The sequence below is a fragment of the Nannobrachium achirus genome, assembly GCF_963921795.1.
Source record: "Nannobrachium achirus genome assembly, chromosome: 20".
NCBI lineage: Eukaryota > Metazoa > Chordata > Actinopteri > Myctophiformes > Myctophidae > Nannobrachium > Nannobrachium achirus.
In genome coordinates, this window is record NC_137827.1 from 56,281,443 (window position 1) to 56,298,373 (window position 16,931).

Below are 16,931 nucleotides of genomic sequence, written 5' to 3' on the forward strand. Positions count from 1 at the left end.
ATTTGTGTCCAGAAAGAACATTCAATTCCATTAAAAGCACTGTTTAAACAGGTCATAATAGGCCTCATTGTGCCTTTCTGTGAGAGGACAGGCACTGCTCTGTCTCCATAACATGTGTAACTAGTTGAAGTAAAATGTTTCTTTTGAGTGTGTGCTATTTGTAGTCCAGGCGTTTCTGGCAGTATTTTGATGTAATCGTGCACTTTATGAAAGAAGCATGAAATTTGGCACACAGAACATGCCATATGGAATATTTTTGGCTATAGGGGCATCGCAGATTTGTCTTGGGAAACTTGTGGGAGCCAATTAAATTTGGGCTCTCATAGACTTTACTATAGAGTAAAATAATACAAAAAATACATATGCTTTAAGTAAGGGGTCAAATTAGGAGTTTTTTGGGATTCTGAATCCAATGCAAACATTTGTTTCGCAGGAAAAACATTCCTTGGGCTAAAAACGGACCCCATAAAACTATGGTTTAGTGATGAGTCATCACTTTTCAAAGTTTTGTGGCGGCCGTTTCTCGGAAAGGAATGTTTTTCGTGCAAAACAAATGCTTGCATTGGATTCAGAATCCCGAATAACACCTAGTTTGACCCCTCACATGCTACTTAAAGCATATTTTTTTGTATTATTTGACTCTATAGTAAAGTCTGAGAGCCCAACTTTGATTGGCTCCCACAAGTTTCCCAAGACAAATCTGCGATGCCCCTATAGCCAAAAATGTTCCATATGGCATGTTCTGACTGTGTGCCAAATTTCATGCTTCTTTCATAAAGTGCACGATGTTTGCCTGAAACGCTCGGACTATTGTGAATGTGCTGGCTGTCTCACTCTGACGTCGGTTTTCCTGTCCTTTTAGCCATCTCCCAAAGAAGACAGCAAGAGCTCTGGTAAGTTCAGTTCAATAGAATGTTATGAGAGGTGCTTCTGGAAGGAGCAAAGCCCCAACATATGGCTAGGGCTGTCACGATTATGACATTTTACCTGACGATTAATAATTGCGGTTAACGATTATTATTTTTTTGTCGCTGAACAACAGAGCATATGAATAAAAATGTAATTTCCTTTTAGCTTTGAAGTTGCACAGGGTAGATGTGACAAATACCGTAACCTAAATACACAAAGGAATATTTAATAACTTTATTCTTTATACATTTATAGTGGAAATGGCCGATCTACAAGCTCACAACGCATCGCATCGCGATGCGTTGTGAGCTTGTAGATCTGCTATTTCCACTACCTTTTGAAAGTATTTGAAACGATATGAACATTTCTCAACATGGAAACGATTATGACTTTTATGCAAAATAATTGCGATTACTTCAAATAATTGCGATTAGACGATTATGTAATAATTGTGACAGCCCTACATATGGCTTTTTCTGGTTCCCAAAAAATGTCCGGTCCCCCAAAAATGTCCGGATCCCGGACCTAGAGCTTGTGGATCTGCTACTTTTGATGCCTTTGTGTGAAGCTGTTGTGTGTAGTTTGATCAAGCAGGGCATTCATTTAGGGAAAAAAAGTGGAAAAATACGAAGGTATGTGGTTTCTGCCCGACAGAAACAATATTAACTATCAACAGTGGATATGAATTGAGGCTGATATGTAAGTATTAATGTATTGCAGTGTTGTCCTACTGGTAAGTACATTTACTAAGTACTGTACTTAAGTACAGTTTTGAGGTAGTTGTACTTTACTTGAGTATTCCCAGTTTCCAATACTTTTACTTCTACTCCACTACATCTCAGATCCAAATATTGTACTAACTCCATTAACTTTAAAAAAAAAAAAAAACTTTAGTTACTAGTTACTTTGCAGTCAATAATTATAATATTATAAAACATACATTAACCACTTTATCCCTATTTTATACCTATGCTATTTGAAAATAGCCGATCTTCAAGCTCACAACGTGTCGCGATGAGACGCATTGTGAGTTTGTTAGATCTGCTATTTTCAAACATGTTGTACTTTTACTTTTGGTACTTTTTGGTACATTTTGATGCCAACACTTTCATACTTTTACTCAATTGCATTTGGAATTCTGGACTATTACTTGTAACAGAGTATTTCTATATAGCAGTATTGATACTTTTACTTAAGTAAAACATTTGAGTACTTTTTCCACCACTGATGTATTGTCTTGCAGAGCTGGTCGGCTCCAAGATCCCCCGACTAGAGCCTCCCATGCCTCCCCTGCCCGCCACACTGCCCTCTGCAGGTCAGTACTCTCCACTGCACCCTACACTTTGGAACGCTACATTTCAAGGTCTCCTCATAACTCTTAACAGGATACAAACGGGTCCATTTGGTTCCATTTGGTTGTATCCCGTTAGAGTTACAGACTTATATGGGTTAATTTAGATCCCCCATAAGGAACCCACAAAGTCCCTGGAATCCACTTTGAGAACCACTGCGCTGTATACAACAGAAATAAGTGCTAAATAGCTCTTTCTACCACTTTTGTGGTCACATGTTCAGATACTGGATTCTGATTGGCTTAAAACAGTGGTTAATCAGTCAACAACCTGTTGTGTTGCAGTTGTATAACTAAATAACCTTGCAAGTTACAACCATGTTTTCTTTCATTTATATGGTAGAAGTGGTAGAAAAGCAATTTACCATTAGAGGGTCGTGGGTTGTTTGAAAACAGTGGTAAATCAGCCAACAACCCACTCCCTCTCATGGTAAATGGCTTACATAGTCTCTTCAGCTCTTTATTAAACAGAAAAGGCATTTCAGATCTACCAATGTTATCCAATCAGGATAGAGAACTCATATAGGATACAGATTAAACAAGTGAAATTGGAAGTGATTGATTGATTGATTGATTGATTGATTGATTGAAGGGCTTACATAGTCTCTTCAGCTCTTTATTAAACAGAAAAGGCATTTCAGATCTACCAATGTTATCCAATCAGGATAGAGAACTCATATAGGATACAGATTAAACAAGTGAAATTGGAAGTGATTGATTGATTGATTGATTGATTGATTGATTGATTGAAGTATGTATTAGAAGTTTGCATAGGAAAAGGTACAGTTTCATGACGGTACAGTTCACTGGTACAAGGTGACTAAAAGGGCTCATGAAAGTAGAGTCTTGTTTCCATTGAGATCCTTCTCCTTACAGTATCTCATATAACATTGAATGATGCGGAAGATATCAGAAAAAACAGTTGTAAAAAAAACAATGCAAAATATAAGGTATTTACAATAGAAGGCTAGGCTTGATTGATTGATTGATTGATGACTTTATTAGAAGTTTGCATAGAAAAAGGTACAGTTTCATGACGGTACAGTTCACTGGTACAAGGTCAACTAAAAGGAGATCCTAGAAAAGACTAAGCTGATTTCCATAGGAAGCCATTGAAGTATCTCATATAACATTGAATGACAGACTGATAGAACACAGTACTATGCAGTAGATATAGTCAGGAAAAAAAGTAAATAAAAATAAAATAAACAGTGCAAAAAATATATACAGTAGATAAATACAAAGAAGGGTCAGGGGAGGCTGGGCTAGGTTTAAATTGCCATACAGTGTTTGTTCATTAACAGGAGTCTCCCTGTCTCTTCATCTCTTTATTGAACAGAAAATGGCTAGGTTTATTGTTACCATTTACGAATGTCTGCGGCCTGTAAGTGGTTCTTCAAGGCGATTTGAGTTTAGGGATCTACACTCCTTTAAGGCCTTTGTTATGTTCCTGGCCTAGGGGTTTCAGGAAACACAACAAAAACAGGGGGAGACGCAGTCAAAACAAAGTTTAAGTAATATTTATTAAATAATTCAAGTTAAATAAAGTATCAAAAGAAGGAGTGAGGTGTGGAAGTCAGTCAAGTCAGTGGTGAAGTGCATGTATGGATGAGTGAGAGATGTAGTGTGTGAGTGTTGCATGTGTTAATAACAAAATAAGGGGAATGGTGGGAGAGGAGCTGGAGTGAGGAGAGCTGGGAGAGGACTGGGGAAGCAGGCTTTTATAGGCGTGGACCGGGCCCAGGTGCACGCCAATCAGACTCAACGATCACTTTGCTGCTCCCCAGTCCTATGGGAAGGAGAACAGAAAACATTAATACTAAGCAAAACTATGACCAAAGAGTGACCAATAACCATAAAACCCTCTATGGCCTACAGGCCTACAGTACATCCTCCTACTGAGGGAACCGTCACACCTTCAGTAGGGCATTCCACATTTTAGTGGTATAGCAGGAGAACGAATTTGACCCTTTGTTTGAGCCAAATCTGGGTTGAACATGATCTGTGGCGCTGCCTCTGGTGTTGTAATTGTGGACATCCTTGACGTGACAAAATGTAAACAGCGCGGCGATCCGGAAAAATCACAAAACAGCCCTGGGGGCTTGGTGAATTGAATACGTAGGACCGCAATGGAAACAACGGAACAGAATATTCAGACATTGCTACATGTCATGAACAAATATGTATATTTGGAGAGAAAAACTGAGGCGGTGTCATTTTAATGGGATTTAATATCCATCTCCACTTGCAGTTTCCTGACCAGTAATTCACATTCCACATGTACTGTAAAATAAATACATATAAAAAAAGAATAAATGGGATCAGTGATCAGTCCTCCCTGTTGTCTCCCTACAGAACGCAAAGCCCCTCCCTCCTACCCCCCGGCCCCCCTCCCCCTCCCCGGAGACCTAGAGCCCGCCTCCAACCCACCGGACACCTCCTCCAAGGTCAGTGGTACAAAGTAACTGAGTACATACTGTACATATATTTCACTTAAACCATGATACATGGGCAACTGGCGGCCCGGGGGCCTAATCAGGCTTTTGGGAACACTCCTGACTGACAGTGTTTAAGTTGCTTGCTTCAATATTTACTTAGATATTACTACTATATTATTTACTTATATATACTACTGCCTCAGGCCGACAAGCGAGGGCGAGGTCGCGTCATGTCTTGGCCGTCTGGCCTGTGATGTATATCGGACCAGTTACCCGTAAATGGAGAGACCCCTGGTACCCATATATGGAGATCCATGTATTGTATATGGAGATATGCTGTGAGAGCCCAAACATGCTTACTCAGTTATTCGTTATGTGAAAGTCTATGACATCTGACATGATACATAAATCCCTTTTATGCCCATACATGGAGATCCCTGTCTGTAGAACCAGCCACACAGATATGGGCTGTCTTGACCATATATGGGTTCTGTGGTATGTAGCCAATGTGGCCTCCATATATGGGCATTCCCATATGAAGTCCTGTTAGATATGGGCTTAATATTGATGACATCAGCAGGGAACTCCATATATGTGCATACAAGAGATTCTGTTAGTGTGACATCACAGTGAAGCCAGAGTGTGATGTCAGAGCTGCAAACCCATTCTGTTAGAGTGGTTCCCCTGACATCACAGTGATGTTTTTGTCATTTTCCAAAGAAAATATTAAATTAACACAGCCTGCTCACGTATCCGGAGGGAAGTATGAGTCACCAAAACTATTGGACGGGTGTTTTTGACTTTGGAGTTTGGAGTTATAATGGGTTTGTATAGGAAAGGTGTCTGATAAAATGAATGTCAAATATCTAAGTACTGAATCAAGCAACTTAAAAACTGTCTGGGGTGTTCCCAAAAGCCTGAGTAGACGATAAAATTACCAAATGTTTTTTTTAAAGTGAAATATCCCTTTAAATTAAAGGGTTAAAAAATAAAATAAAAGAGGAAACTAAAGGGCTTTGCACACAGGACCGTTGCGTTTTTTATTTATTTATTTATTTCGTTTGCTGCATGATTAAAACGCATCGGATTTGGTGTGCAAGGCTGTGCGGAATCCACACTGCGGATCCGAAAAGGAGTCATAAAAGGAGTCAATGAGTTTTTACCGCATGCGACAATACGCATGAATCGAACTGGATTCGTTTGGGGGAAAAAAACACACTGCCGGTGTGCATGAGGTCGTAGAGAATCATTGTTTTCTTTAAATCGTCCGTTTTTGCAATCGTCCGTTTTTTCCGTGTGAGAGAAAACACGTTTGTGTGCAAAGCCCTTAACTGTGTGTTTCCCCCCGCCTCTGTCCAAGGTGTCCGTCCTGGCTCCGCCCCTCCAGCACCAGCCCCCTCCGCTGCTCCACCGGCCCCCCCCTCCACCCCCTCAGCCCCCACAGGTACCTGCTTTGGCCATAGTACAACATTATTACAACTATGTGTCATATCTGTCCTGTGCATTCTTTGTCTACAATTCTAAAAGGGGAACAGAAAGGTCATTGTGGGCTCGCCTGAAAGGCGAGCACACTTTAGATATCATACCAAGTTCTCCTCAAAAACTTCGGTATCTTACTACTCCTACATACTTAGACAGAAAATGAAAATAAAGACATCAATCTCTTCAGCTTACTGTGGCAACGTGTGCTATTACTTTTTACAGCAATCGGCCAAATGGTGGCGCTGTAGGAAGCCTTCGAAAGTGCGAACTTTGAACAGGTAGAGCTCATGCTCTGTTTGAGGTACAGCCATGAAACCTGTATACACGTATGCGTCTCCTCATGCCGAACAACTTTTACGCTCTGACTTTTAACCTCTGACCTTTAGATCCCCCAGAATTTTGAATTATATGAAAAACAGTAAAAATCTATCTCCTCCTGGGATTTTTGCATTACGCGCACAAAACTCACATGAACTTTGGACCAATGCGGTCAAACTGTCTGGTCGGATTTCTTTTAAAGTGAAACATTATTTTTTAATAATTCAATGAATATTGCGGTTTTATGCAAATTATTCTTCTGCCTCTAAATCATACATGCAAAGTTACACGTTCATGGCATTTGGCAAAGATGTAGAGGGTTAGTCAAAGTATCACTGAAACCAATTTTATTTGTTTTAAATTGAAACATGCTTTTTTAATAATTCAATGAATATTGCAGTTTTATGGAAATTATTCTTCTGCCTCTAAAACATACATGCAAAGTCACATTTTCATGATGAAATACTATAGAGGGTTAGTCCAAATATCATTAAAACAAATCTTACCCCAATTGGCCAAAGGGGGGCGCTATATCATTTTGAGCAGTTTGTGAAATGCATAAAACCGTTTTTATTCTGGGATCTTTTTTGCAATTTGCATGAAACATTCTACACACAATCTAAGGACCTTTATATAACATGCCGATGAAGTGCACACAAAAAAATTATAAAATAATAATAATAAATATAGCTGCAAGCAGCGATAAAGTGGCCAAAAACACCTCAAATCATGAACACAGGAACAGATGCCACCCTTCTCACATTGACCTGTTATAGCGCCACCAGCGGGTCAACTTTTGCATAACACATTTTTTGAACAAAATGCCTCAAATCATGCATGCAGCGTCCAATTGCGTCAGTAACATCAAAGAGAGCACTGGCTGCGATCTTGACATTTTGTACTTTTATAGCCATTGTTTTTTGGCTTGAAGCAAGCCCACAATTGTTTCGAAGGAACAATATTTTAAATTTGTATTTATACTTTACAACTATGGGTGTTACGATACATTTTAACAACGATACGATACGCATCACGATACATGGTTAACGATATGATACATGGACAATATGGGTTCATTCATGGCGATACGATACGGTTCGATTCAATGCTTTAAAATCGATATAGTAACTATTTGGCAAAGAAATTAAATCTCTGTAAACGTGTAAAAAATCCATTATTATGGAAGTAAACGCTGTGATTATCTAGCAAATACATTATATTTCAACACATATGGACAAACCCACCTTGACATGAACACAGAGATTACACACATATATCGATAGACCAAGAGTAGCTATATGGAATGGAAAAGTAATTAGACCCCTCTTTTTCATTTTCCCTCTTAAAATTGCCAAATACAAGGCACAAATACTTAGTTTCCATACAATCAATTATTTGCATTGCAAAACGATTCGATACCGATTAACGCATTTTAAAACGATACGATACCAAGCCAAAACGGTACTATATTTTGCTTTTGCAAACGATATAGTAGATCATTGCAAATTAAAATCGATTTTTCGATGCAGTTACTATATTGTTACACCCCTAGTTACAATGTCCAATTCCAAGAAACACAATAAAATCGTTAACGGGGTATTTCACTTCAAAGGTCAGTAAGTGATCTTTGTTGCTTCAAATAAAGTTAAATAGCTACTACTAATACGGACTACTGCCACTACAGAGCTAATACTCTGATAGTAATCTTTGCTATAGACTAGAGTGCTTGTTTTTACAGATATGATTAGTCGATTTCGATACCGTTTCCTGTGCGTCTGTGAGATGTTATCTTCCACACACAACCCTCTCCCCAGCAGGCTGCCTCCAACAGCTACATCATAGGCATCCCCACAGACAGCTCCTACATGTCGGGGGAGGGCTACCAGAGCCTGCAGTCCATGATGAAGACCGCCGTGCCCCCCCAGGTAGGAACATAAAACATTTTGTTTTAAGAGCCCAAGCCGATTCTAAAAAATGTCTTCTAAATCCTACTGTAGCAGTTTACTGCTTCTCAAACCTTTTCATGTCATTGGCTATTCGGCCGAAATGTTTTGTTCCAGGGACCCCCCAGAAGCAAATATTAAAAAGGTTTGCAAATTGTCTAGATCTTTCAAAAATGGCAGATCCACACGCTTATAGCTCAACATGAAGTGACGTGCTATGAGCTTGTATAGCTGCTATCTTTGAATAGGCAAAATGGCAATTTCCAATACTTCTACTAGTTCTACTCCACTACATCTCAGATCCAAATATTGTACTTTTACTCCACTACATTTATTTGAAAACGTTATTTACTAGTTAAACATTCATTAACCAGTTCAACCATACATTGATCTTGTAGATCAACCTTTTTCAAAAGATTTTTATACAATTTGAAAACTTGGAAATTCTGCATAATGAGTACCTTCTACTTTTGGTTCTTTAAGTACATTTTGATGCCAATACTTTTGTACTTTTACTCAAGTATATTTTGAATTCCGGACTTTTACCTGTAACATATTTTCATATTACACAGGGTTCTCATGGTCATGAAATTCCTGGAAATATTTTGAAATTAGACAAATATTTTTCCAGTACTGGAAAAGTTTTAGAATTGATCATGGGTCCTGGAAGGTCCTGGAAAAAATAGCTATGCATTGTCTTTGGTTATGCATTGTCTTAGGTCATTAACTCTGAAATGACAAATTAAACATTGGCCAGATTGTCAAATATTAGTGGCAGAAATTGTGATGCTCATAATGCCTCACGTTGCGAGGCGTTGTGAGCATGTAGATCGGCTATTTTCACAATAGAACCGTGTTATACAAAATTCCTCAACTCTCAGTGCTCGTCAGGGTCCCGGGGTCCCCAGTTCAAATATGATTATTTCGGGGGTCATGGCCTGAAAATGTTGAAAACCACTGGCATACACTACCTGTCTTTGGGCATTGCGCATAGGAGTAAGCGACTCATTATTGAGTTGCATTATTGTTATATAGTCCTGGAAATTGGGTTAAATATTCTGGAAAAGTTTTGGAAATTAATTGGTAAAAAGGTGTGGGAACCCTGTAAAAAAAATGTGAATACTTTTTCCACCACTGCCTTTACCCTGTGTCCTAATCATCTCCTCCCTTGCCACCACCGCCCCACCCCCTCCCCTCCCCCGCCAGGCCTACGCGGCGCCGCTGGGCTACCACGGCCACGCCTACCCGCCGCCCGCCGCTCCGCCCCTGCCTCCGGCGCCACCGGCCGGCGTGTCGTCCTACCACCCTCCTCCTCCCCTGCCGCCCTCCTCGTCAGTCTACGGCGCCCACCCCCACCCGCTGCCTCCCTACACCCACAGCTACGCCCACATGCCGCCCCCCACCCATGCGCACATCGTGAGCATGGCGTCGCACGCCGCTGCCGCCGAGTACGGGCATGGCCACGGCCTGGTGGGCGGGTACCCGCCGCTCCCCTCGACAGGCCACCAGGGCCAGGTGGTGGGGCCCCATCACCACCCGTCGCTGCCGCCGCCCATGAGCGGCATGCCTCGGGGGGGCTCCTGGATGAGGTGATGCCCCCCACCCACCCACATGCCAGCATGTGCCCACGTTTCACCAGTCACCTTATTATAGGGCAGCAACGGGTCCCAACACAGTCTTTCGCTGAGCCGTTTTCGGGGCGTTTTTTTGCTATAAAGATTTTAAAATGTTTCTTTTTTTACATTCTACTCAGGTTTGTTTTTTATTTGTATTCTTTATTGTTTTTAATATACTGCTGTACTCCTTATTTCAATAGAAATATTTTGTATTTTAAATTTGTTGCGATTGTGCCATCCAGCTGAGAATGACAGTGTTTTTTGTTTCGTTTTTTTGTTTGTTTTCTGATTGCTCCATGATGTCCTATTCTTCATCATACGACAGTGTGTGCATAAAGGATAGCTCTGTTACATGTAAGCTGAAGCTCTCCGAGCTAAAATGCAGCACAAGACGAGCTCGCAGGAGAGATAGTAGCCTTAGAATGGCTGGTATTCCATACCTTGACATGCATACCATAACACAGACTGTGTCACTGAACATACAGTACAGTACAGGGTTTCCTGCAGGAAAAAGTCTTGACCAGGGGGGATCGAAATTTTTTGCTAATTAATTAATTAATTCAAGTAATTAATTCACTTAATTTGTAATATTAATTCTTAATTTTGCCCTATAAAAAACACATAAATGTGCCTATGATGACGGAAAACACAACTAAATTCCATCCATCCATCCATCCATCTTCAACCGCTTATCCGGAATCGGGTCGCGGGGGTAACAGTTCCAACTGAGACCTCCAGATTTCCTTATCCCGAGCAACTTCCTCCACTCCCTCAGGGAGTATACCGAGGCATTCCCAAGCCAGTTTGGAGATATAATCCCTCCATCTGGTCTTTGGTCTGCCACGGGGTCTCCTCCCAGTGGGACGTGCATCGAGGACCTTCCTAGGAAGGCGCTCACACAACTAAATTAATTCCCTTATTTTCGACTAATTCTTATTTTTGCCCTCATCATAAAAGGAGAGGTTGACTCTTGTCTCTTGGCCAGGGGGGACAGATTTTAGGCCAGGGGGCCCCCCTGGCCTATAAAGTGCTGCAGGAAACCCTGCAGTATGAAAACTTCCTTCAAAGACTGTGGGGACACATCCACTAAAACCTAGACTTGGGGAACGCATCTGTGTCTCGTAACCACCGTTATACTTTGGCTATTCAAAGATAGCAGATATATAAGCTCACAGCGCGGCACCAAGTGCCGTGGTGTGAGCTTGTATATCTGCTATTTTTGATCATGAAATCAATCATGAAAATGTGTGCAAGTCTTTGAATATATCGACCGGGTTTCTTTAAGTAATTTAAAAGGTTCTTAAACAAAACTCATGTTTCTATCATCAGTGGTTCAGACACTTTTTCATGTCAAGGACCCCAAAATTAAAGGTATTTGGCTGTGGACCCCCATCTCAAAATCAGTTGTTCCAGGGACCCGAAGAATCTAAGATTTGAGTTTAGATGACAACAGCTGACCCCCAAGTCACAGCAATCACAGTTATTGGGTGAGAGGACACATGCAGAGCAACGCATTAGAACACAGACAAGTTTACATCCCTCCACAAACAAGCATTATGGTTTACTTGCAATGTATGGAATATCAGCCATTTTAGGGCTACAGAAAGGGAGGCTCCCCGTTTCGGAGTAGAGACCACTTATTTATAATCCATTGAGAATGTCAAGCCCGTTTTCCTACTTTTCTTTTGTTTGATTTAACAAGCAAGAACATTTTTACAACTTTACAAGGTGAACAATATAGTTATTATAGATATTATGATAGTTATGGTATCACAATCGAAAGGTTTTAAAGACAAACAAAAAAAACTTTTTTTTTACATTATTATTGCGACTTTAGGTTGCAGTTTAGTATAGTCACAGCTTGTCCGTATGTATCTCTGTCTATAATGCCTGACACTGTGGTTCTATGGGTTTGTCGCTCTGACGTCACTGTGATGACAGGGGAACCACTCTTAACAGAAAGGGTTTGCCCCTCTGACATCACGCTCTGGCTTCACTGTGATGTCACACTAACAGAATCCCTTTTTATGCCCATATGTCATCAATATTAAGCCCATATCTAACAGGACTAACAGGCCCATATATGGAGGCCACATCGGCTACATACCACACTAACGGCTGATTCTACAGACAGGGATCTCCATGTATGGGCATAAGATGTCAGATGTCAGAGGACTTTCACAGAACGAATAACTGAGTAAGCATGTTTGGGCTCTCACAGCATATCTCCATATACAGTACATGAATCTCCATAGATGGGTACCAGGGGTCTCCATATATGGGTAACTGGTCTGATATACATCACTGGCCAGATGGCCTAGAATCTTTGCCCTGAGGTGTCTTACTAGTATATCCCATTTAGGCCTAACCTATAGAATAGGGCTAAATCAGAAATTAGCCTACAAAACAAATATGTTGCTACATTCTGTACATGTACTGTAAGCCCCTCCCAAACAGCAAAATGTGTTCCCGGCCTGAATGGGATATATATTAGGGCTGGGATGCGATTACAAATTTTAATCGAATTAATTACAGGCTCTGTGATTAATTAATCGCAATTAATCGCATTTTAATCACACATCGATATTTGACCTGAGAAGCATTTTTTTTCAAGTAAAACACATTTTGTTGTACGAGTGAATCAACAAGTGAGTTTTTTAAATCTAAATTTCGCATCTACTGGGCCAAGCAAAGCACTCTGATCGGCTACTTCTATCTTTGCGTTTGTTGTCTCTTCTTGGTTGGTGCGTGCTATGATCGGTATGCCCGAAACTGAAGGTTCTGTGGTGCAAAAACTACGATTAAAATGCGTTAATTTTTTTAATCGTGTACATTTTCTGTAATTAATTAATCGCAATTAATCAGTTAAAGTCCCAGCCTTAATATATATATATTCTTTTTTTTTTTTACACGAATGTTATATTATCATTAGAACACTAATTATGTTCCTGTTACTTGGAGGCCCACCTGCAATATCCTGGCAGCCCACAGGTTTGGAACAGCTGCGTTACTTCTACTAATGCCTTCTAAATCAGTAGTTCTCAAGCTTTTCTCGTGCCAATGACCCCCAAACACACCAAGGACCCCCAAACACCAAGGACCCCCAAACACCAAGGACCCCTAAACACCAAGGACCCCCAAACACCAAGGACCCCCAAACATTAAGGACCCCCAAACACCAAGGACCCCAAACACCAAGGACCCCCAAACATTAAGGACCCCCAAACACCAAGGACCCCCAAACACTTTCAACATCGTTCAAAACATCTTCAAACATAGCAGATGTGCAAGCTCACAGCGTTGCATGTGAGCGCGATTCCCTGATTTGAAGAGCAAGTTCAACACCAAACTGCTCGCATGCCTTTTTTTATAGATATTGTCGATGTACATTCTTTTTTTACTTTTATATTTGATGTATAGTTATACCTCCATAAGCCTTTTTTTATTGTATTTTGTTTTTATTTAATGTTACTTATGCCTTGCATTAGGCTACATACATTTTCCTACATTTTATTTCGATTTTGCCTTTTTTGTATTCTTTTGTATTTTTTATTATTATTTTTTTTTACACGTGTTGTATACTGGTCGACTTGCTGGGTTTTGTAAAGGATTTCTTTTGTACATAAACAACTTTAGCATAACGGTTTTCCACAGCTACTAACTGTGTAATACCAAAGGCGTTCCGCTAGGGCACACTCTAATGTTATGAATAAACATCAATAGCTAAACTGTCCAATGTTTCCAGTAATTGCGATTTCATTATTTTCAATGCTGTCCTAAAATGAGAATTCCTTCAGTCAAAAATTAAGTAATACAAACGTGTGTTAGACTAGAATCATGCTGAAGTTGGCTGAACAGACAATAAGGCCATCATCAAAACGACATATATCACGGTGCAATACTGCCATCTTGTGTCTAAAAGGTGGAAAGGAAATGGTGCTGTTCTGCCATGCATGGGATAACATGGCCTTTAGAGAACCATTCACACTTCCCAACAGAAGAACAATCATATGCAGCCTTTGATTTGCATGTAAGCTTTGCTGAGGCCCATAGGGCAGAAGCCTTTGTCCTGTTTCTGTAGCATGAGACAGCTTGATGTACAAGACAAGTACACACTCTGGACATGATGCTAGTATGTCTCAGCTCCAATCCAACCCTTGTGCAGGGACAATGTGTCTTTTCACTCCTGGTTGTTCATGTATGTGTGAAAATGCCAATTCATCAAAACCTGCAAGGCCCAGCGTTGCTTTTTGGCAATATTTTTTAAATCATTTTTTTTTAAATGTTATAATTAGTTTTCCTGTTCTTTTTTCACATTAACATCACCATTAAATCCTATTCTTTAGTATTACAATGCCATTGGCCACAATATTTGCATATTAATACCCCCCACAGAGAATGACATTCACACCTCCCAGAGAAGTTGAAATTCCAGCGTCTGGACGAACAACATCTCACTTTTTAACTGAAGCTATTCCTCACTAAAACATAAGTAAAATGCCTGTAATATTGTTTTTCGTGATCATTAGAATGTCTAGAACATGTACATATGTTATTATTGTGAAAAATATCCCCAAAATGCAAATTAGAGCATGATTTATGATTTATGGCTATAAAACCTTACAAAAACATTATTAATTTTTTAACATTACATTTTCCTGTGATTAGGACTCCTACAACACCATCTGATTTTTTTTTTGGGCCAGTAGAAATTAATTAATTTGCAGGGTTAAGTGGGGTTTCTGTGGAATTTCCATTTCAGATTCACTAGAAGTCGTGTCAATAACACTTCCTGTCAGCATGTCGGTAAGAGCAGTGATGTCACAGAGAAACCACATCCTGATGAAGAGATGGTGATAAAACAGCAGAGCTGATGAGCCAACATTGAAGAGGCACCAGACAGCGCTGCGTCTTCTTGACTGAACATCCATTTAAGACTAAAGTGTGATTTAAAGTCCATTTATCTGTTCTGACCGCTAGAAACCAAACGGATATGGATTTATTGCAAATGTTGATGGTGTTTACCTTGTTCTGGGGCTCAGGTAGGACTGTTTTAATCATGTGTGTTGATTGATTATAAAACTGATCACCTTTAGATTTCTTGACTGAAAGTAGCTTATAACTTTTGTTTTAAAAAAAGTATTAACTGTGGAATTTTAAGAAGTGTAGGCCTATTTTGATTATTATGATGAACATACCAAGCTTTACGTAGAGGTTGGTATTGGTTTTTACATTTTCCTGACAGATATTATCAGGGTCGTGGTCTTGATGAGTTCATGTTTAAAAACCTCAGCAGGTTTGGTGCGTAGGTTAGAATCTCACGTTTTGGCAGAGGATAAAATTGGGTCACACGATATGATAGTCCAGACCAATCAGATCATTACATCCTTGACCTATATCTCATTTATAATTATATCCTTGACCTATTTTCATTTATAATTTACAAATGACACAATAATTGGTCATAAGTTAATATTCTAGGGATATATGACAGACGGATGTGCTATTTCAAAACTTCACACATCCAGCCATTGGCAAGACAGTAGATTTTCAGGGGATTTGCTGAACATTGAGCTTGTAGATCAGTTATTTTTACTATTTGTATCACCTTCTCTGACTTCGAAGTTGAAATCTACCTGAAGGTAGATTCAGCTTTTCAATAGGAATGGAGTGGTTTCTTGCAAAAATACATAAAAACTCGAAAGGCAAAACACAGAAAGAAACCTGTGGAAAAAGGGGACTGCCCCATAGGTAATCACCCGCGTCACGGTTACTGAGGTTAGGGTTAGGGTTAGAGTTAGGCATAGTGCTACTGAGGTTAGGTTTAGGGTTAGGGTTAGAGTTAGGCATAGTGTTACTGAGGTTAGGATTAGGGTTGGGTTAGAGTTTGGTGGTCGATCCAAAGGGTGGTCGACCTAATGACATGTTACCGTGGAAAAAATGCATTTGCAGTACGTACTAAAGAGTTGAAACGGCACATATGACAAGCAAAGCAACAGTGATGTGGCACAGGCCAGTCTGTGCATCACGCACATTCTGTAGACATCAGCACAAGCCATGTTTATACTTAGTTGCGACCGTCAGATCGCATTTACTATCAAAACCTCCACCGCCTGTCTGTCCGTCCGTCTGTCATGTCACGTCACACTTTTGCCCTACTCATATCTCCACCATCGTTGCCCCTATCCATGTGAAATTTTTCACATACACTCATTGCCAGCCAAACCACAACCTTTACCCCTCTTTTCTCAAATGCCCCTCTTCTAGCGCCACCTTGAGGCCGGTTCTTGCAAAACACATTTATGGACACAGCTTCTACAATGTTTGCCCTAAAATCACGCAAATAGGTACACAGTATGTCTACACACATGTCATCAACATGGATCTCCTCTTTTTTCACATGCCCCTCTTCTAGCATCACCTTGAGGCCGGTTCTTGCGAAACACATATGGACACAGCTCCTACAATTTTTGCCCTACACTCACACAAATCGGTACACACTATGTCTACACTCATGTCATCAACATGGATCTGTCCCATTTAGCGCCACCTTCAGGCCGATTTTTTAAAACACATTTTTGGACACTGCTCCTACAGATGTTGCCCTAAAATCACGCAAATCGGTCTACACACATGATGTCATCAACATGGATCTCCTCTTTTCTCACATGCCCTCACTCAGGAAGCAATGCCACTTACAGCCCTCTTTGTGTATACATGTGACCTGACGGTCGCTTATCTCCCGATTAGGGAGTCTTACTGGTTGTATGACAGACAGTGTGGAAGTGAGGAACATAGCAGATCTACAAGCCCACGTGTCATAGATTCGACGTGTTGAGTATCAGAATCAAGAAGGTTTTATTTGTCAGTATAT

The 16,931-nt window shown here is 40.3% G+C and overlaps 1 protein-coding gene across 1 annotated transcript in view; it reads left to right on the plus strand.

Annotated features, from left to right (window-relative positions):
- Window positions 1-10,034, plus strand: part of LOC308306258 (cyclin-K-like) — a gene marked incomplete at both ends in the record, with an annotated part of 44,690 nt that extends 34,656 nt beyond the window's left edge. Inside the window, 6 exons of the mRNA XM_080751158.1 lie at window positions 863-893; window positions 2,153-2,224; window positions 4,616-4,707; window positions 6,059-6,130; window positions 8,325-8,423; window positions 9,648-10,034. Of these exons, the coding sequence (XP_080607284.1) occupies window positions 863-893; window positions 2,153-2,224; window positions 4,616-4,707; window positions 6,059-6,130; window positions 8,325-8,423; window positions 9,648-10,034 (753 nt within the window). The remainder of the gene's footprint in view (window positions 1-862; window positions 894-2,152; window positions 2,225-4,615; window positions 4,708-6,058; window positions 6,131-8,324; window positions 8,424-9,647) is intronic.
- Window positions 10,035-16,931: the final 6,897 nt, after the last annotated feature.